Source organism: Xenopus laevis, chromosome 2L (genome assembly GCF_017654675.1).
Source record: "Xenopus laevis strain J_2021 chromosome 2L, Xenopus_laevis_v10.1, whole genome shotgun sequence".
Taxonomy (NCBI): Eukaryota; Metazoa; Chordata; class Amphibia; order Anura; family Pipidae; genus Xenopus; species Xenopus laevis.
Window position 1 is genome coordinate 150,451,093 of NC_054373.1, and position 22,693 is coordinate 150,473,785.

The 22,693-nt window shown below is 39.4% G+C and overlaps 1 protein-coding gene across 2 annotated transcripts in view; it reads right to left on the reverse strand.

Moving 5' to 3' along the window:
• Window positions 1-1,752: 1,752 nt before the first annotated feature.
• LOC108708614 (fidgetin) overlaps window positions 1,753-22,693 on the reverse strand; it is a 66,461-nt gene continuing 45,520 nt past the window's right edge. Inside the window, exons 2-3 of one of the 2 annotated variants that reach the window (XM_018247503.2) lie at window positions 12,420-12,515; window positions 1,754-10,759 (exon numbers count right to left, since the gene is read on the reverse strand). In XM_018247503.2, coding sequence (XP_018102992.1) covers window positions 8,565-10,759; window positions 12,420-12,423 — 2,199 coding nt within the window. In that variant the 5' untranslated portion in view covers window positions 12,424-12,515 and the 3' untranslated portion in view covers window positions 1,754-8,564. Of the gene's footprint in view, window positions 10,760-12,419; window positions 12,516-22,693 lie in introns of both variants that reach the window. The other variant, XM_018247502.2, reaches the window with a different exon arrangement.

The following is a 22,693-nucleotide window of genomic DNA, read 5'->3' on the forward strand; positions in this document are numbered from 1 at the left end:
ACTTTAGGCTGGTGCAATAAGTTCAGTTTATAAACTATGCCATTTTTAGCCACATTAATTTTTAAGGTTTAGTTCTCCTTTAAACATGAAATAACCCAATAGGCTGGGTTTGCCTCCAAAAAGGATTAATTATATTTTAGTTGGGGTCAAGTACAAGCTACTGTTTTATTATTACAGAGAAAAAGGTAAAAAAAGAATTATCTGATTAAAATGGAGTCTATGGAAGACAGTCTCTGGATAACAGCTTTCTGGATACTGGAAAAAAAATGATCTGCATTGTGACACAGTCAAACACTCCTGCCTGTGAATAGGACATTATAAAACATGCAAAAGCAGTAAAAGTGGAAATGTCCTTTAAGATTAGCAGAAAAGGTAATTTCAATGGCATCAACCCCTGGCTGAGCAATTCACAGGAGAGGTACTTCTCTGCAAATAGCAGAACCTTCACAACACGTTCTATAGCTTCTCTGCTTATATTAAAAGGCACAGATTGTTTCCCCAACTGTTACATTACTGAGCACTTACTAAGTAGACTTCCACTTCATTTATTTATGTAACAGAAGGCATTTTTGCTGTTTTTGCACACGCCTCCACCCACCCGCATTGTTTTTTGGAATGAAAGAGCAGCAGCAGCACAAGAATTTAGGGTGAATACACAAAAAGTATCTTTACATTTCTGCAAATATAGGGGCACAATAGCCATTCAGAAGGAAGCCAGACTCTCACCTTTTATCCTTCAACATATTGGGGGGGAGGTCATTGGAACCCAGTGCATTTAACCCAAGAAAAGTAAAAATTGACTTTGGAAAAATGAATTTATCATACTGATCAGGTGCTGCTATCATGTGCAGCCACAACGAGACTGGCAGATATGTCACGTTCTATTTTAGCTTGGGTCATGTGATGTATCAGCAACAGAACATTGCTGGAAGAGGACATTTCTATTATTTTTATACTTGTATATATACTGTACATTAAACACATTCAAGTACATTGAGCTTATGGACAATAAATGGTTTGCCCAAGGCCACATAGGATTTCAACATGATATCAGAGTTAGTTTTACAAAGTCAGTTTTCCATACTGACATGTGGCACTTTTTCCACTGCAGACTGTACTGGTAGTACTAATCATATCACTCCTCTAACTTCCGACCTTAAATGTTAAATGACTCTCATAAGTTAAACTTTTTTTGTTGGAGCACCATACACTTTACATGTTTGATGCAAATCTAAATGCCATTTAACAAATTAAAGATTGGGTTATTTTATGATTTGGGGCCTTAATGGGGTTGTTTACCTTTACATTAACTGTTAGTATATGATGTCGAGAGTGATATTCTGAGACAGTTTGCAATTGGCCTAAGTTTGTTAAGTATTTAGCTCTCCAGTTTGGAGTTTCAGCAGCTATATGGATGCTTGGGTCCAATTTAAAGGGGTTGTTAACTTTTAGTATGTTATAGAATGGCCAATACTGCATTCCCCTACTCCTCTACAGATCTGCTCTTGCATAGTGATGGACGAATTTAATCGCCAGGTGCGAATTTGCCGCGATTCGGAGCCGGAAAATTAATTCACTAAACTGACGGCTCCATTTTGCAAATTTTTTGCCGTTTCACGAATTTCGCGGGATATTTGCGATATTTGCGATATTTTTTTTGCCCATCACTACTATAGCACTCCCTCTCAGTCCTTATGTTCAGGGCCATGTATTATCCATACTGTTCACTACTATAACTGATCTCCAAGTGTCTCTAGAATGCTTTGCCTTCACCAGATTGACCCTATTCTCGAGCATCTTTTTATTTCGATATTTATATATGGAAAAAGTAAAGAAGAACATGAACAGAAAAAAAAGTCACCAGGCGTGAAGTTCACATAATCTCTTTAATACTGCGCAATACTTTCTTTTTAAATACAGTATTTTTGAGGTAGACCATTACAGCTCAAGAGCATCCCAACATTAAAAAAAAAACATGAAATAAATACTTCATGTAAAATACTTTGCAGAATGAGGTAGAAATGGTTCCAGATCATGTAACACGGTCAGATGAGAATGTCCTACAAATACAGTACCACTTTTTGGAAAACTGACCTCCGACTCCTTTTAGAACAATGGAAATGCAAGAAAGCAGAGGAAGAGCTGATACGTCTATGCATATTCTATGTCTTACCACCTCAATTACCCTCCAGAATGATTACATTTGATAAATCAGGGTACCCAAAACATATTTGTCATGAGATCTATGCAGCATGTGATCTAATTACTAGTGAAATAGAGATTACTGGAGAATGCTCCTATATTCAGCAGCCCACATTGTAGTTTAACACTAGCTAGAGGCCTGCGGGTTGGAGGTCTGATGTTTATAATAAAAATTTGGAATCATTTTTGCACAATATGTGTCTTTTCATAATATTTCTCCTACGGGCCTCTGTTTGTGCTGGGGGAGAGAGCAAGGAACATGGCCATTGTACTATATGCTAAAACTGGACAATGTCAGCTTCCAAGTTTCCCTGGGTTCTAGTAACCTATAGCAACCAATTTGCAGACAATATTTGCTGACCTGCTGTTTGAAACAAATATCTGAATGGTTGCTACGGGTGACAAGACCTGCAGCAAACTGGGAAATGCACAAATGTATGTATAAACAAAAATATATACTGTTCAAGGTAGAATTTTTACCTTTACATTAACTTTGAGTATTGATGGAACTATTCTAAGCACCTTTAGATCATCAATTTTGCATAATCACTGGTTTTACAAATCTGCCTCCTTTCCAGACTGAGACTGAAAATGTAGGCAGTTGTCAGGGTCACTTATACTTATTTTTACTTATACTTATTTGTTATTGCTTTCATATTAATTTTGTAATGCTTCCATGGTTGCTAAGTGAATTGCCCCCTCGCAACCAGATAACAGTTTAAATTCTAAGCCTGAGAGATGCAAAACAACTGTGGCTCTTCCCCGCCCTCAATGACCGGACCAAAGGTAAGTGGACTTCAGGTGCTATAAAACTGTTTGCTGTCAGGGTGTTTCTTTAAGATGGACTGGTTGGCTATAATTCCCAATTAGGATTTTATTTTGCTGCAGTAATAAATTGGGACATAAACCTCTGTATCTCAAGAATGGTTTCTGCACTGGCTTTATAAAAGTTGCCGACCCCGTGGTATGGCCCAGTCATGTGAATCACCTGAGAGTATAAAGGTGTAAACTGATACATGAATTATTTTTGAAACCTATAATGGGATTGAGCAATGAAAGAATTGGTGTTTGGGATTGATAATATGTATAGTGTATCAGTCTCTTCCAATGTTGCAGAGAGGGCATCTTCATTTTGAACATCAAAGGCTTTGAAAAGACAGAAGACTCCATTACATTTCATTTGCTCTGAGACATCAACCAGTGATTAATGGCTTCTAATAAATAAAGTTAAGTGTGCACAAAGCATCCCAACTTGGCAGCAGGAGACCAGTGCTCAATGTGGGTACAATAAAGCTGGGAAGGGTGCGCGGATTTCACTAGTGACTCAATATCATCCCTCCTGTTACAGAAAGCAAAGAACAATTCAAGAATAAAGACATAAGGGATAATTTATTACAAGACCTGTTTATAATTTCACAACGTAATGAAACACAATAGGAAATAATGGCACGTGTGTGTTGACAGTTGACACGCTTTGTGCATGGAAACTAAAAAAATGGCTGCTGGCTGGATTTCATACCTTATTGTGCTAGAAATGAGTTTGTCTTACAGATAATCGGCGTTGGCATTCTCTGACGCAGAGCCAAACAGTACCCAAAAGAATTTAGACAGTAATTCTTCACCTGACTATCATACAACCCCCTCCCAATGGGAATCTAGAGCTAATACTGTCATTGTTCCTTTATATAAAAAGAAAGAATATGTTGTACAAATATACATTTGTTACTATATCACTCTTCCCCAGATACAACTGTACAGAGCTGTGACAAGTATACACGCACATATAAACGGCAGTTATGCAGATTAGAGACAAGGCAGTGTTTCAGCAGTTAAAACTCATTTCCATTCACTCCTAAATCTGAACAGGATGGTGATCACTGCACATAAAAATGTAAAAAGCAATAACAACATATGAAAGTATTTAAATATAAACATGAGTTTGTATTAACCCTTGTGGAGGCCATTGACTGGCACCGCCCTAGAGCCGCACATTGCCTAGAGATGCATTATTAGATACTTAAGGCTATGGCACAAGGTCTATTGTTGGTCGATGCACAGGAATCTACAAAACATAGAATCTCTTGCTATTATTTTTAATAGTAATCGTCTAGATTGTTGAGGGCATTCCTTCCAGATGATTGCCATTTATGTCAATATTGTGCTTTGTCACCAACTCACGGAGCTATTAATCACCCAGGTAGAAAATATTCTGTGTGCCCTAGCCTTAAATATTTATTTAAAAATGAACTTCCACCTTTCGTGCAGTAGTAAACTCTTGCTAATATATTTTGGAAACTCTCTGCTAATTGATAAGTAGGGTTAATTCATTTATTCTCCTTAAAAAAAGGCAACAGTGTATGAGATGAGGTTATCGATACATAGTACAGCAGTCAGGTCAGTATCTTTATTTCTTTATGGCCATATGATGAGCTATTGATGTTGGCGTCTAGGGGTAAAACCTCTATAGACAACAGGGCAGTTGTCAATAGAAATAAATGCAAATAAGCAGAAAAGGAATGTGCTGTGAATGCAGTATCCCTTGCACTCACACTCATAAATGAAGGGAAACAACATTATGCCTAATTATAGATGGAATTTCTCTATAAGATTGCAGCAATATTGAAAACAAACAAGGTGCCATTGTCTAGCTAATGGCGAGGAGAATACAAGAAAGGGGGTGCAGTGTTAGCCACAAACAGTTGGAAACCATTACACTGACAAAGACGGTATTGTTGGGAAGTGCTTGGCGTCTCACACAAACTGCTCAGAGTTAAACAGAAAGCTTGTGTTTCATAGCAAGATAAGCCTTGTTTCTGCCAATGGAGAATTCTCCAGTATGATGCATTCATTTCCTGGTCCTAAATCCAAAGATCAGGCCTTTCAATTAGAGAATTACATTGAATTTAATAGCCGTGGGCCTGCTGCTGTTTGCAGATTTAAAACAGAGTTAATGGGAAAAGCCAATGGAAAAAAACACAGAATTGTTACTTCTGAAGAGTTGTTTTAAAAAAATAAACCAACTCAAGAAAGAAAAGAAGGGGCAACATCTGAAGGAGGAGGAATAAATAAATCATAGGGTCCAAATGTTGCCTTTTCAGCTATTGCAGGGCTGAAAAATGGATACCCCAAAACTACCTACTGAAAATATCAAATGGTGTTTATACATTAATAAATTATCCTTTGAACTTTTATCTGTCATAATCCCTCTAGAATCAACAGTGTCGTAAGAGAATTCTTTAGCAGTGGTTCTAAAAATTTCCCAAAATAGCTGGGCACCAGAAAAGAATACAAAAGTAGCCCATTAGGTCACAGCACCTATAAACTACAGAGATTTTGGACCTCTAGCTTGTAAGATAGTACTATGCCCAGAACCTGCAAAAGTTAAGACAAACTGGGCTGTAGATAGTGGTAAATCCATTATTTAATGGTTGCTTGATACTGTGTGCTATGATCATGGACCAGTATCTCCAAAAATGCAACAGATATACATGGGGGAGAAGGAAAAGTAAATTAATTCATCAGCCTGGGGCACTGTTTTCTTAGCAGTGGACACCTGGGAGAACAAAAGAAATGGTGGAGCGGCACTCTGCAAGCAGTACTGGCTGGTGAGTTTTTTTTTCAAGAACAGCGCCAATCTGGGGTAACAGGTAAGCCATTAGAATCTTTTTGGGGTGCCTCAGCAAGCACAGGGATTTTATCTTTGATTTTCCTATTTCATCTCTTCACAGAGGAAGAGATGGAGTAGGATATCAAGATGCCCAGGTAATATTTTTATAGAAAAGCATGGCTTCTTTCTGTCAAATGCGGTTTAGTTCTAAGACACCTCCATTTTTTATAGAGATCCTATCCCCTACACCCTTGTCTGAAGGCTGAAGATGGACCCGGCCAATCTGAAAATGGAAGTTGAGGAAGATTAAGTCCATAGAAAGGCAGATCAGAACATGTTTTATAGAACCAATGTTGGGAGTTATGAACATTATCTAATCAGCAACATCAGAAAGAAATAGTGGAACCAACATCATTTTGGCACTGTGTAGGCATGTGATGAGCTGTATATATACAAACAATACAATCAGACAACTGCAGCATTAGGAAGTAACCTTTACATATGCTTTAGGCTGACTGCTACAACCTGTACTGTATCTTTGGTTTGAATCCATGAGAATACAAGCATTACACAGTCTAAATTGTTTTTTTTTCTTCTCCTAAACGTACAAGAGGAAAGGGGGGGGGGGGTTATATATGTACAGTAAAACTATTAGAGTTCTATCATAATGCTTTCAAATCATATTCATTAACAAACTTTGGTTTAAAGAGACAATGTATTTACACTTGAAAATAAAGCCTTAACAGGTAGAGAAGCCTCTGAAGAATTAGTAAACAATTTTGGAGAGATGTCTCATCTCTAAAGTTGGGAAATTCAACTGGCTGAGTACCGAAGTGGCCTGTCATATATTACAGGACAAGCTGTAGGTACTATAAACCCTTTCATAATTTTGGACAGACTATCCTTTGGCGTTCAATGTATCTATTCCAGTGCAAAAGAGAACACTGGGGGGCTTATTTACTAAGATTGTTCAAAAGCCGATTTCCAGAATGCTGCTTTTCTGCTCGCACCACAAGCCAATAAAAGAGGCATTGGTAGGACCATCAGGTGCATCTGTTTAGGGTAGTCCCATTCTTATGGACTAGTGCAAAGTTCAAGACCCTTTACACACTGGCAGGTAACCACTGTGCTGTTATCTAACCAAACATGGAAGCCGCTCTCTATGCCTGCCCGTCATTAGTAAATCAGCCCCTGTATTCCTATGAAACTTTGGTATATCATATTAAACAATTTTTATTCAGACACTAAAGAGTTCTTTGGTCATTCTGGAAATTTGCATCTCATATGGCAAGATCCAGATTCTGTTTTAAAGCAATGGTTTAAAAGGCTTTGGGAGGTGGCACCCAGTAGAAGTATTACTAGGTGGCATCTTCTGGAAGAACTAAAAGGTTGTCTCATACCTCTCTAATTATAAATGATCATCTAGACTTGGCATGTTAGACTCATGGCCGCCCCTTAGTAGTTGGTAGCTTTGTCTACAGAATTTACAGCCAATGGGGGCATAACATATCTGAAGTCTAGATTGGTGATGTGTTACTTCTAGTACTAAAGGGATCATTTATAACTCTACTGTTTGATCCAAAGTAAACCTAAATGTATATTACCCAGTATCAATGCCAGTGAAATAAAGCCCAAGGAAAGTAGTGGCACATTGTGAGATATGGTCAATAAAAGCTATAAAATGGCACAACAGCATATCCCAGTTGTAAACAAAGACTGAGCTGTCAAATCTCCTATGGGTTTTTGTCTTAGAAATAAAAAAAAACATAGGAGGCAAGGTCCTGGCTAGACAATAAAATAATACTTCTCAGGACTTGAAAAAGAACATCCAAAAAGTGGTACTGAAAGTATGTCAAGCTACCGTGCAATTAACATGTTTTAAAAAAAATCAACACTATAATAACAACGTATATAAAAAATAAAATAAAGCAGACTTTTGTGGGATCTTTTTGTTCCTGATAGTGTGAGTGAGAGCATATACAATACATTCAACGTTAAATTCTTGCAGTTATTTCAAGTACTTCTTTGCAGTCTCTAACTCTATGATCTTCATGAGAATGTTGAGTTCAACAGACACATTCCTTTGGAGGTAAATATTTCCTGAGTATTTAGAACATAAAAAGACTAACAATAAAAAAAAAACTGAAAAAAAATTAAAAATGAAAACAAAAAAACTAAAATTAGTTAACAGTGTACTTCTCTTTCCATCCCTTCTTAGTTGTTGTATTTTGATCCTCAACGTTGTGTTGGTGCCTGGTCACCTAAATTATGCCAAGAGTAATATGGTTCCCCAAAGTGCCATGAAGGGGCTGATAAAAAAAAAAACAATCATGTATTATGTAAAACAGCAGTTAAGGTCACCCCAGTGGAAACAAGACCTTAAGGACATGTTTGCAGAACATCCAAACACCTGTTTGTGAAACCACATTGGTACTGCCAATATTTGGCAATAAATAGAAGGTATCCTGAGAACAGTATTTTGAAATGTGTAGAAAAAAAAAATCACCTTTTGAAAGTTTTTTTCCTCTGCATAACATTCAACAGAGCGGATATATCTATACACATATGTATACATATATACACAGATGTAAAAAGATGCCCGTCACTTGGCATTCAGCTGTCATGTTAAGATTTTTGTGGTAGAGAAACAAAAACTTTTTGTTAACCTGTTTCCAGGTAGAGGTCTCACGCACGCACACACAACAAAAACAACACCAGTGTAGAGTCAAATTGTTCCATCAGAGTTATTTCACTGTTAGTGTCTCGAACCATACATTTTATTCCATTCCATGTACAAGTCCAGTTGCTTCTGAGAGGTACTGGCTCGGAGTTTACAAAATGCTCCTTCGAAGTCTTTGTAGGATGTTGGCTGTAGCTGCCCTGAAATACTGTGAAGATGATTGGCTCCGGCCTGCTGACAAAGTTGAATCAGCTCATTGCCTGAATAGCCCTCTGTGTGTTGGACAAGCGATGCCATTTCCCTTTCACTAAGGCAGTAGTTTTGTTGTGCCAAGATGTGATGGAGGATCTGCCTCCTGGCTAGGCTATCTGGAGGTGAAATGTAAAATTTCTTTGCAAACCTGTGGTGTGCCTCTTCATCAATATCATCAGGCCTTTGTGAAGTTCCAATGAAAATGATGTTATCATCAGATGAGGTAGCTATGTTATCTAAGAAGGAAATAAGCTGAGCTTTAAGATTGCTCAAATGTGTATTGTCCTCATTTACATGAATAGAAAGAAGCAGGTCAATTTCGCTAATGAAAACTACAGTAGGCTGGTGACAGCCTGCCATGTACAGCACAGTCTCCAAGATTTTTTCACTTTCATTCTTCCACTTGGAAAGAAGAACAGTGCTGCTGAGCTTAAGCAATGTTGATCCAAGCTGTGTGGCAATGCACCTACTCAGCAGTGTTTTCCCTGCACCTGGGGGACCAAATAACAAAATACTTTTTGGTGGCCTGTTGGTTCCTGTGTAGGCGCCAGGTCTCAAGATAGGCCATACCAATTCTTCTTCAATTACCGCCTTCACAGATGCATGGCCAGCAATATCTGTCCACTGCACAGGGGGGGCACAGTCAACAATTTCAGTATTAACAAGCTCCAGGATAAGGGGATCCATGTTTTTTATACGATCTTCTGAAGAATTACAAAACATTGTCTGTTTTATCCCTGGAACTTGCATTCTCTGTGCAAAAACATGCCCTGGCTCATTACCTCTATGCTCACCATTTATTACCGGGGGAGTGAATTTTCCAAATGTTTCGCTAGATCTCAATGGCCTTTCTTCATTAAATGTTGGTGAAATCATTACTTTCATTGACTGGTTGTTATATTTTCCTGTTCCCTCTTCTTCTACTTGGCGCTTTCCAGATTTAAAGGCAACCTGCTGTGTTTCACCATTGCGATTGAAGCCATTGCCTCTGCAATCATTTGGAACACTATCGGATATTGCAAATGAAGCATCTGAGGTAGGCTTTGGTTGCTCATAGCTGTATTTTCTATACCTGCCCTCGCTTTCTTCTGCTGCTGTCATGTCAAAAGCTTTTCTTTTCAAGGAATTTGCCATTTCTGTGCTCAGAGGTGGGACTGACAATGGTGCTAATGTAGAACTTTGGTAAGCATAACCAGGGACCATTGAGGGCCTTGACGATGTAGTATGGGGTGGAAGTGGTGTAGGTGCAGCAATACCAGATGGCAAATAACCTGGAGGATGAGATGGATGCATTCCACCATATCCAGGACCAATGGCAGGCTGAGCTGGATAACCACTTGAGCTGTAGTTGTATAATGAGCCTGAAGAGCTGTATCCATGAACCAGAGCTGGTGATGCATGTGCTGGCTGGAGTCCTGAGCTGTGAAGAGATGAGGGATGGGTAGGTGGAAGTGCTGAGTTAGGTTGACTACAGTAGCCTGATGGAAGATAAGTGCCACTGTAGGCTGAGGTATAATCTTGGGGAGCCACAAGACCCCCCGTTGAGTTTGGCCCCCCACATGTAGTACCAGGGTAAATTGGGTCAGGAAGGTTACCAGATGCTACAGTTGGGCTAGCCAGTCCAATTGGACCATTGCCTGATTTAGAGCCAGCCAAACTATCATGTATGGAGTTGACTGTATAAGAATTCTCAGACCCGTGTGACATCTGCCAAGACTCAATGTCCCCCTTTTGTCCATTAACAGGTCCAAAGGCTCCATCTGTATAGGTATTTAATGTAGATCGCTCATATGGTGAGTCCAGGACCCCAGAGTATTTCTCTGCATATCTTTTCAAGAGATTAGAGGCAGTCAGTGCAGATATATCATCATTGGCCCAAGCATAATTTAACCTTTGTCTGTTGTACACATCTGATTTGTGAGCTGGAGAAGAGGTGGTTGATGAGACATCGAGGTGCTGCTCTGGCCACTGGGTCAGGGACTGGGCATGCTCCGGTGTCCAGTGCATCTTCAAGAGAGCTGACAGATAAAAAAAAATAATGTTAATAGGTCTTCTTTTAATACCATGGAATAACATAACAGTGCAGATGCCTACAATATAAAATCTCAGCAATACAGTAATTGTGAGTTATTATTACTCATGCAAGCTTTCAAAGTTTTTGTAAAGATATTTGCCCTATGTGTAAACGTTGCACATCAGTAGAAAACCTGTCGAAGTGTATTGAATTGTATAAAATCGACACATTTCTTACCCAGACTTACTAACTGCGCTGGATTCTACATAAGTTTTAAGCAGTATGGCTTCCATTCAATGCAACTGGCTTGCATAAACTTTTGGCCAAATTGCTGCAGGTGCTTTTGTTTGTATAGCATACATTTTGTAAAAAGTGAGAATTTGAACTGTGTATCTACAAATAACAAGGAAATCAATATACTGAACATTCAAACACAGGATCTGACACACAGGGGCAAATTCACTAAGATTCGTAGTTGCGCCAGGTGCAACTTCGCCGCGCTTCGCCAAGCGTAGTTTTGCCAGTGGTCCGCGAATTCACTAAAATCCGAAGTTGCGCACAGGGGTAGCGTAAGGTTGCGAAGTTGCGCTAGCGTTGATTCGCTAAGTGAAGCGAAGTTACGCTAGCGAAGGTTAATTTACAGTCCAAATTCAAATTTCAATGGAGGAATACGCATCAGCACTACAAATGCCTATAAAACCTTCAAAACATCAAAAAAAATTTTTTATTTTGCCCTACACATGTGCCCACTGTCTAGGTAAGTTGCCATGAGTCAGGAAATGTAGGGGGGAAGGAGGGGAGCCCTAAAAAAATTTTCGGTCTTTTTCAGCCTATCACCCATAATGTAGAAAACACGCCAGCGTTTTTTGGGACTTAGAAAAAATTTTGAATTTTTTTGAAGCAATCCCTATCTACTCTATTGCGCTTCGCCTGGTCTGAGGTGGCGAAGGAAGTCTAGCGTAAAAGGTAGCGTTCAGTACACTGCGCGCGTTAGTGAATTTGCGTAGTTACATCCGTAGCGAAAATTTGCCAGGCGTAAGGGTGCGAAGTAACACTAGCGAATCTACGCCAGCGTTCATTAGTGAATTTGCGAAGTAACGAAAATGCCCAACGCTAGCGAATTGAAGCTAGCGTTCGGCGCTTAGTGAATTTGCCCCACAGAGTTTGTGAGCCAGAAAAGGAACCGCAAAGACCGCAATGAATGAAAAGGATTCACTTTACAACCAGCTATTTAACATTAAATCCTGAGCTTTAGATAAAAAGTGCAACAAGGTTCCCAAACATGAATAGAAAAAAGTAGCTTTGTGTTCAAAATTCAGTGGGGAAATGTAGCAATAGTAAGAACACACAAAAACCATCACAATTTAATATTCTTCAGTAGACTAATGACACTGAGAAGATTTTTTGGGTTGACATTCCCTTTAATTCCCATGGAACAGTGATCATTATGGCCACTGTATTAGGGAAAGAAGACCCAGTTATTGGGTATCCCTCGTTTTGGAGATGCGCAAATAAGCCGGTATATTCGGAACATTTATTTACCCATAAGAAAACTTCAGAATTTAATATACAGCTATCCTTTCTCCTGATAATTCACCAACCAAAGTTATGGGATGGGAAGTGCACAATAACTGTGTGTTAATGCTAAAGAGGAAAATGCTTACCCATTAAATCAATATTTATTTATCTGATTGAAGTGCATTTCCTAAAATACAATCGGCTTTTAAATCACAACTTGGAGTCAGCTGCAAACCGCAAATCTGGAGAGAGAAAAACACGTGTATTATAATACTTCCACATCGGCGATACAAACTCGGAATCATAAAGAGAAATGTTACAATGCGAGCAGGGCCGTCTAACTTTTCCTATCTGAATCCCTCTGGAATACAGCATTGAACTCAATTCATCCTCAGTTATTAATATAGCGCTTAGAAAGGAACGTCATTCATTACAACAACTATCATGGTTCGCTGTTAATTTGTGTATATACAAACAGATACATTAATGTTTTTACAATATACACACAAAACATAGCACAGGGAGTTGCACATATGGGGGAATGTAATAATACAGGTATAGGATCCCTTATCCGGAAACCCGATATCCGGAAAGCTCCGAATTACAGAATGGCCGTCTCCCATAGACTCCATTTTATTCAAATAATCCAAATTTTTAAAAATGATTTCCTTTTTCTCTGTAATAATAAAACAATAGCTTGTACTTGATCTCAACTAAGATACAATTAATTCTTATTGGAAGCAAAACCAGCCTATTGGGTTTATTTAATATTTAAATGAATTTCTAGTAGACTTAAGGCATGAAGACCCAAATTACGGAAAAATCCGTTATCCGGAAAACCCCAGGTCCCGAGCATTCTGGATAACAGGTCCCATACCTGTAGTAGCAAAGAGCAAAACAATTTGCACAAATAAGAATAAAAAGTCTCATTTTGCAATGTAATACGCTTCCTTAAACTGTTATTACATTGTGAATTTTAATTGTGCATCGCCTACTTTTCAGAAGTGCTTGAAGGTGTCGTAATCTTTTGGAGCAAACATAACAACTTTATCAGTACGAAGTTTTATTACATTCACTGCGCACTGGCGCAAACTAGAAAATTCGCAAACTTTCTTCCACTGTCGGAAGTGGTCGCTTAACAGATTCCGGGTTCGCAAAAGCTATATTAAATTCGCACAAAGGCAAATTTGTTCGCACAGAGGCATAACTTGCATTGCGAATATTTTTTCCATTACCGACTTTTATTACATTCCCCCGTGACTTTTATTTAGATGTTCAAAATGCATTGTGGTCCTAAACAATGTGCCTGGGGACAGTGTGTGCAACACTACAATGTGTATGAGGGCATAGCATTTGATTTGCAAATCCCTCTGTGCATTCTCTGATTTTGAGTATATATTTCTCCTGACCTGGCACCAGTTATTTGCAAAGAGGTTATTCCCTTAATAGCTGGAGGCTTTTAACCCGTTGCCACATTTACCCTATTCATTGCAGCCCGTTTCCTTTGTGAGCAGGAAGAAGCGAGAATGTGCAACACACTGGAACTCAGAAAGGGACCACAGCCAGTGGCTTTATATCATTACCATAGATGGTCTTTTGTGCCACATTCATAGCCAGGGGGAACATTTAACACCGGTTAAGAAACTGTGTTGTACGAAGAACTTTGGGTCATTTACACGTTTTTGCATTTTGAACACAAAAAAATCGCAATAACCTGCTGAGCTTAGCAGTTTTTTTTTTTTTAAATGTTTGTTGGTGGAACACAGCAGCACTGACTGTGATAACAAGCAAAACATAGATTGTCTCAGTTTGCACAGCATTCACACGCAATAAATATACTTGCAGGGGTCTTTTTGTGATCCTGATAGTACTGGACTGAGGGTCCCACAAAGGTTGCAAATACAGATATGTGATCCGTTATCCGGAAAAAACCCATTATCCAGAAAGCTTAGAATTACAGAAAGACTATCTCCCATTTTTTTTTTTTTAAATGATTTCCTTTTTCTCTGTAATAATAAAACAGTAGCTTGTACTTGATCCAAACTAAGATATAATTAATCCGTATTAAATGGGTTTATTTAATATTGAAATGATTTTCTAGTAGTCTGAGGGGCAGATTTATCAAGGGTGGAAGTGAATTAGAGGGAATTTTAAAAGTAAAAAAAATCGCAATTCAAAGTAATTTTTTGGATACTTCGACCATCGAATAGTATACTACGACTTAGACAAAACAGTCAAATTCGGTAAAAAGACTTCGACTTTGATATTCGAAGTCGAAGTATAGCCATTCGATCGACCTTTCGACCTTTGATAAATCTGCCCCCTAAGGTATGAAGATGCAAATTACAGAAAGACCCATTATCCAGAATACCCCAGGTCCCGAGCTTTCTGGATAAAAGGTCCCATACCTGTACAATACCAATAATGTGCAAATCCAGATTTGAAGCAGGCTAGCATATTTTAAAATAACTATGACAGTGTAAGTTTAAGTCGAAAGACGCTCTGATAAAGGTATAGAATCTGGCATCTGGAAACCCGTTATCCAGAAAGCTCTGAATTATGGGAAGGCTATCTAGACTTCATTTTAATCAAATGATTCTTATTTTTAAAAATGATTTCCTTTTACCCTGTAATAATAAAACAGTACATTGTACTTGATCCAAACTAAAATAGAATTAATCCTTATTGGTTCATTTAATGTTTAAATTATTTTCTATTAGATTTAAGGTTTGGAGATCCATATAAAGGAAAGATCCCTTATATGAAACACCATTCCCCTAGAATTCTGGATAACAGGTCCCATACCTGGCATTATTTTTAACCCTATCTGAAATGTTGGTACGTTTTCAAATCCAGCATTAAATTATATGTAAAATGCTCAGGCTGCATACAGTAAGCTAAAAATCACTATAAAATCAAATCTGGGTGAATCTAAGAAAACTGAATTCAGTTTGGCCAAGTGTTAAAAATCCAATGACACTAATGGGCATTCCTATGAAAATACTGATTCCCCATAACTTGCCACTTGCTTGTGTAGAGCTTTGGTGTTCTAATTATTGAATCTAAGGCTTCTCTACAAATAAACTATTCATGTAAACAGTATAAACTGTTAAAACAAAGATATATTAAATGTGCAGTTTATAATGGTCTGGGGAAGATTCTTGCGTATGAAAGAGAAGCAGGCAAGGCTCATTTCCATGTGAAAGAAAGTACTCAGCAAGTGCAGCACTGTTAGTAGTAATAAACACTAAAAGCGACTTTATTATGGGCTTAGTACACAATATGGTTACAATGGTTCAGCTGTACAATGGTTGGCTATACACAGAAATCTATTCCTAACATGGAAACATCTTAAATTCTCAAAAAGACGGAGAATTTAAAACAAAACATACACATTAGGATATTTCAGACTTTATTCTATAGCCTGTATCCCTTCCATTGGCAGCTGCAATGCAACAAAAGTAGTAAATATTCCTCTGATGCAAGTTTCACTGTAACTGTATTTATCCTTTAAAAAAAATTAAATATGTATATGTGTCGATGCCCTTAAAGTCTTGTTCTAAGTCTTAAACTGAACTGTTCCATCAGCCCATAAAAATAATGCCTTTGTTCTACGGGGATTTAATTAGAAATCATTTTTGTCCATTGTAAGACCTTCGCTGGGTTTGTGGCTCCTTCCACAAAATACGCATAGAACAAAGCAAATAATCAAATCAGCATGTAGGAATGTTAATCACACATCAACGTCTGCAGGATAAGTAACTTTAATTGCACCGTTTCTCCGCCGATCAGTTTCCCTTCTAACTAATGAACAGAGACAAGATTGAGAAACTTGCTGAGGGCAAAACAAATTCCAAATTTTGGTGCTAGCTGGAGCCTCCATCCCCCCACCCCTTTCTCTTTTGCCACTTTGTTGCTTATATTACATGCATACTGATCTGTTCCTGCTCACAAAGTATTTCTAGCCCTCTGGCTAGAGGGCTGCGGATAAGTTCTGGCTTTCCCAACATCTGCATGTGCTTGTCCCTCTGGACCTATTGTTGTCCTTCAGCAGCGTATGTTCTCCTTTCCCTTCTTTCATATAGACCATGGGGATAGTAAAGCTTAGGGGGGTTGGGAGGTACCATAGTACTATTCACTGTCGGAGCTGCTTTTAAGCCACTTTGTGGCTAGAGCACAATTAGATTACCTAATGCATTAATTGACTTATACAGGATCATGGCTTTCATTTTGCCTACTAAAATTACACAAGAGGATTCCAAAGAGCAGCTCTGCAGGGCTTTATCCAGCAAGCCAAACACTGATGTGCTATTATTAAGCGTGCCGCAGTTAGGTAAACGCTTATTAGTGACGGCAAACTGTTTCTTACCAATAGCTCTATTTTCATGAAAATGAGGGCAGATTTTTCAATTGAATCTCCCTCCCCTCCTTTAAAACACACAGTGCTTTAAGGAACAGTTAGATCTTATTGAATTTGCCTTTCATGCTGTTAAACTAAGTTTCTCATACACCAGGGAACTGGGGCAAAACAGAACCTCCCTATAAAATCCTGAGAAAATTATAATAGGACCAAGAAGAGACCGTAGTTTTTTTTTTCGCCCTTAAAATTACACTTATTTTTAACTGTGTATTTATAAGGTGTTCTCAAGAAATTGCTATTTCTATTCTCAAATTCAATAACAATTCAAGCTCTATTCTCAAATTCAATAGTAACAATTACAAGTCAATGCATAAGTAAAGGACAGTAAAAACAGTGGTTTCCAAACTGTTGCGTTGACCTCTTAGGTCAGTTTCTTATCCTAGATAAGCCTGAAAGCCCAGTTTGAAGATAAAGTAAGGTAAGATTTTTGGTTGAACACCTTTTTTACTGCCCAAGATACTCTGGGATAAGTCTCAATGGCTCACAACAAAATGTTTTAATATATCTGTAAGTTTGTTATGAGCTAAAGGCAGAACTGGCCAAATATTGGACCTCGTAGAGGTAGAACCAAAGGAGTCTGGAAACCACTTAATTTCACCTCATCCCTAAAACTACTAGTTACCTGCTATGTCAACCCTACCCCTATTACAATGTGTTTGCTGAGATGCCAAATTTGACATCCTGGTGCTTATCTGCAGTCCTGCCCCCAGGCATGGCCTTAACTATATGACTATACACTTTCTCCTAACAGAATTGAGCGAGTGCTGACACTGCACATAACACAAAGGAGAAAAGACCAGGGATGCTTTTCGGGCTGTATATAGACTACACGCTATTTGTGTATATGAGTACATGTGTGCATAGTGCTGTGTAACGAGGTGATGTCATGTTCCCTAGTCAGCTATTTTATCACTATTGTGTTGATGACTTTGTAAAGTCGACCTGTGCTATGAAGATTGTGTATCACAGAGAGTGATATGTCCCCCCAAAATTAAAAAAAATCAATTTGATATACACAGTGACTACACTAAAACAACAGCTGGTACATGTCCCAGGTCACTGGCAAATGCAGTAATTCACACAAACACCTTCTCAAATTCCCTGAAACAGCACTACCAATAGATATATTGATCTATATCTACATGTATGCTGCCTCAATGACAAAGTATACAATAACAACTATAAATGCTGCACCCCACTGGGCATCACTTGGCACCTAACATGAACTATGATCTCCCCCCAAAGGAAATTTCTAGTGATGGGCGAATTTGCGCCGTTTAGCTTCACCGGAAAATTTGCGAATTTCGCGAAACGGCGAAAAACTTGCGAAATGGCGCCGGCCCGTTTTTGAAGACGGCGCCCGTTTTTGACGCTGGCGTCCGTTTTTTCGAAAAAAAAATTTGACGCCGGCGAATTTTTGCCGCGAATTTTCGCGGGCGTTTCGTGAATTTATTCGCTGGCGGCGAAACACGCAAATTCGCAGCAAATTCGCAGCGAATTCGCGCCTGGCGAATAAATTCGCCCATCACTAGAAATTTCTGCTTTTCTTTCCTGGCCATAGAAATGTCCCACAAAATGTTTATTGTTTGATTGGACTTATTTCAAGCATTAATGCTGTTCAAACACGTGTGCTATATTAGTTTGATTTGTGTTCAGGCTTTCTGTAGAGGGCTTTTATCCCACTAAAAACAGAACATTCTGGCCGGGTCAAGCTGTGCCATTGTTTTCATTCTCTTTGTGATTTATTGCTTTCCCAATAATATGACTTAAAAAATTACAGCATTTTACTTTATAAAATAAAGAAAAAAACCCAAAAAGTTTGGGGACACATCATTACCTACAAGATTATAAGGTTGCCACCAGCCTATCACAGTCTCACACAGGGCCAGAACTAGGGGATGGCAGAAGAGAGATGTTCCTAAAGTGCAATGCTAGAGGGAAGCGATGGCATTAGGGATGGGCGAATTTGACCCATTTCGTTTCGCCAAAAATTCACCGCCGGCGAAATGTCGCGGACGGCCATTAAAGTCCATGGGTGTATGACACACGTCTTTTTTTTTTTGACCCACAACGCCATACAAGTCTATGGGCATCATTTCCACGGCGAAACAAGGCGAAAAAACTCGCCCATCCCTAGATGGCACATACCACTACATTTCCCTAAGCTCTGCCCTTATCTATGTAGGGATTCGGTGTGCAAGTAGCGGAGATGTGTATAGAGTGCAAGTAGAGGCCGTACATGCCGACAGGACAGGGTTGAGGTGATCAAAGGTGGGTGATTACCTTGGCTGCTCTGCCCTGTAGACCCTGCCCTTAACTCACAACACACTATGGCCTACATGTATATTATCTTCCTATAAATTATCGAAGGACACTTGAGTACTGGGTGGAAACCTGCGCAAGCATGGTGAGAACATACAAAGTCCATACAGATAGCTCTAGACATGCCTCCTCTGCCACCAGATTGGAGCACGTGAACAGTTTATATGTGGGTACCCCCTAAGCTCCACCATCATGTTTCGCTGCAAAATAAATTCAACTTTTTCATACAAAAGGCATACATGGGAAGTATGTTGTACTAGGCATGGGCCCAGGTGCCTATACAGAAAACCCTGGTTACGGCTAAGGCATTTAGTATACACATAAACAGATAGAGGATGCCATGAAGAACATCAAAGTTGAGGCAACACAGATGTATACATACACATTTACAGAGTGGTTGTGCACACAATAAGTTGTTTGAAAAGCAATGGTGGGTTACTTTAGTAGAAGGGTACTTTTATATATCTTCTCCTTGTTCAGTACTTTAATTGTAAGACAGCTTCACTAACTAAACACAATTAAGTTTTAGAACATGACAGGAAAGCCAAATGGAAAACATTCTTATAATAATATCCCTTAGCAGGGTTTGAGTCACGTCCCAGCCCGCAGTTCCCGTAGCCAACTCTAACCTCCCGTGCTCCTGTGGGTCCTCCATGCTTTGGTAGAGAGTGAGCCTGTCACGCTGTGGCATTCAGATCAGTCTGTCCAGCCATTAAAAAAGTTAACCTGATTTAGGTTTGCAGAATGTTAAGTCAAACGCAATTAAAATCAAAGGAAATCTTTAAATAAACTGCCAATGCTAATAGTTAGATAGTTTAAGCAGGCGGCTTTCTTTCTGTCAGTTTCGTAAATCACCTTGTCAGCAATGAAGCACGCTGTTGGCCTGAGGATACTAGCTTTGGTTTTATTCTCAGAGTGTTTTGTTCTATATATACATATATACTAGTCAGTTCATTTTGCCCCCCCCCCCCCCGTTGGTCAGTAACCTGCATTAACAGCCAACTCTCCTGCAAAATTCTGAGGTTCTGTAGTTGTAACTTGTTATTATAGTGTCTCTAGAGTCCATGCACCTACAAGGTCTGATGGTCTACCGAGTGGCTTCTGGTAATAAAACAGGACACGGTTGTTCAGTGTGATTGTGGTAATAAATTTCACAACACTGGAGTCTGTTTCTGATGTCCAAAATCATGGAATGAAATACAGATTAATGTTAAAGTGGGGGATGTAGGTATTTGGTCTTATAATTAACTGATTGCTCCAAAGTGATCTGCCTGGCCTTCTGCATCACTTCTCATAGCAGACATTAGGGCTCATATACAAAGGCAAGGTACAGGGTAAAGCAGAATTTGCACCAATCCAAATGCAAATCACAAAGTTTCTTGTGTTATTACATGCTCCTCTGTTGCACCTCGCACCAAACTGACAGTTGTGTCTGCTTTGCAAAATTAGGTAACTCCAGTTACAATGCACTACCAAAATGCAAACTCAAATTGCCCACAATTTCCCTGTCTGAGAAACCTTCCAATATTAAAAATGCTTTTAAGGACCAAGGGGTCTGTCTGATTGACTGCAACACCTCTATTTTCTACTCAATGGAATACTTTGCAAATCCTATCTAAGTATTTATATTTTAACTAGAGAGAAATACAAGTCTGCTAAAAAAAGGACATGTAAATAAAGAGGGTATAGATAACATACTTCTACTTAGTAAAGCAAATTATCAGCTTGCCAGGTGGAAGAACAGTGAGTGCCTTCAGAAAAATAGAAATAAGTTCATGGAAAAAGACAGATGTTAGAATGCACATCCGTGCTGTGTGAGAAAAGGACTGTCCAGTGACCAAATGGCATGTGCGATTCCCACCCTGGTTGCTTGCCCATTATCCGGAGCCAAAGACAAAAGAGTAAGAGAAAGTGGGGAGGGGTGGGTCCCATTGTTCCTCGTTCTCCCTAATTATGGAAATCTTGTTAATCTATTCAGCTGCATCCTTAACTGATCCTTTGTTCTGAGTTTTTCTTAACACAGTGCAACTGGTGCACACAGAGTTCTCAACAGATTTACGGCACAATACAGTTTTTCGCCATTACCAATCATTGGCGTGTCCATCCAACATGTCATAGGGAAATTCAGGGCACAAATATTTGCTAAGTCCTGTCAGAGAACTAAGATCCCTACAGACTCGGATTCCCATGGGGACAGCAGCTGTACCTTTCTCAGCATCACTCTCGCCCCTGCCATCTTCCTATTGCAATCTGTCAAATGGGATGACTAAATGGAGAGATTCCCGCGGAAAACTGAACATCAACTCAGTGTGTTTAATTGTTCCATTTCATATAGTATGGTGCTAGTCTACATGTAACCTTTTGCACTGCTAAGGAATGTTAACAAAAGCACTAAACTCTATTCAGAACTCAAGATACTTAAACTTGTTATCAGGGTGACTAAGCCAGCTACATGTTACAGCTACTAATGTATGAAATTAGCTCTAAAGGGAAATGAAAGACCCTTAATCAGAAGACTATTAATCTGGAATGAAGCACACACCCAAATGTAAGTTCCTTTGGTTCTATGCAATTTACATCAGGGCCTGCTTTACCCCACCTTATTAGTGTCATGTGCATTCATTGGACTCGAATTCCATGTGCCACATTCAAATATAAAAAGAGTTTGGGAGCACCACATGCATGAAAAAAGTTCCTGAGGTGCCAAATATGGACTGCGACTGGCTATATTGGAGCCCCTATGTGGACTGGCAGCCTATAGGAGGCTATGTTTGGCAGTACATCTGGTTTTTAAGCAACCAAAAGCCAGGAATTCAAAAATAAGCACCTGCGTTATGGTCACTGGGAGCAACATCCAAGGGGTTGGTGAGCCATTGGTGTCACTTGTATACAGCAATAAGTGCATCTAGAACAGTGATCCCCAACCAGTAGCTCATGAGCAACATGTTGCTCTCCAACCCCTTGGATGTTGCTCCCAGTGGCCTCAAAGTAGGAGCTTATTTTTAAATTCCTGGCTTGAAGGCAAGTTTTGGCTGCTTAAAAACCAGGTGCATTGGCAAACAGAGCCTCAATGTAGGTTGACAATCCACATAGGCGATACCAAATGTACCAAATGGCCAATCACAATACTTATTTGGCACCCCAAGAACATTTTTCATGCTTGTGTTGCTCCCCAACTTCTTTTTCTTCTAAATGTTGCTCATGGGTTCAAAAGGTTGGGGATCCCTGATCTAGAATATGCACCCCATGATTCTGCAATTGGCTTGCATTTGAGAACAGGCATTAAATAAAATTGCACTTGGAAGTAATGATGCATTAGTCTTTCTAAGCTGCAGAATACTGAATGTTGGCCCTCCACGTGTGTCTCTGCCCTAAGAGATTTAGTCTCCCAGCGACAAAATGCCTCTTCTTCAGGCGACAAATCACCCTGAACTGCCTTCCAGCCGGCTACAAACGAAATCGCTGGCGGGATGGCACTCAGAGCATTTTGCTTTCCGAATTTGCCTGAAGTTGCCTCACGAGGAAACTTCGGGCAACTTCAGAAAACAAAGCGCTCCGAGTGCCATCCAGTCGGAAATTTAGATTCTAGCCGACATTGCGGGCAGATTAGTCGCCCAAAGAAGAGGCAATTTGTCACCGGATGACTAATCTCCCCGAATCTCCACGTGTGTCTCTGCC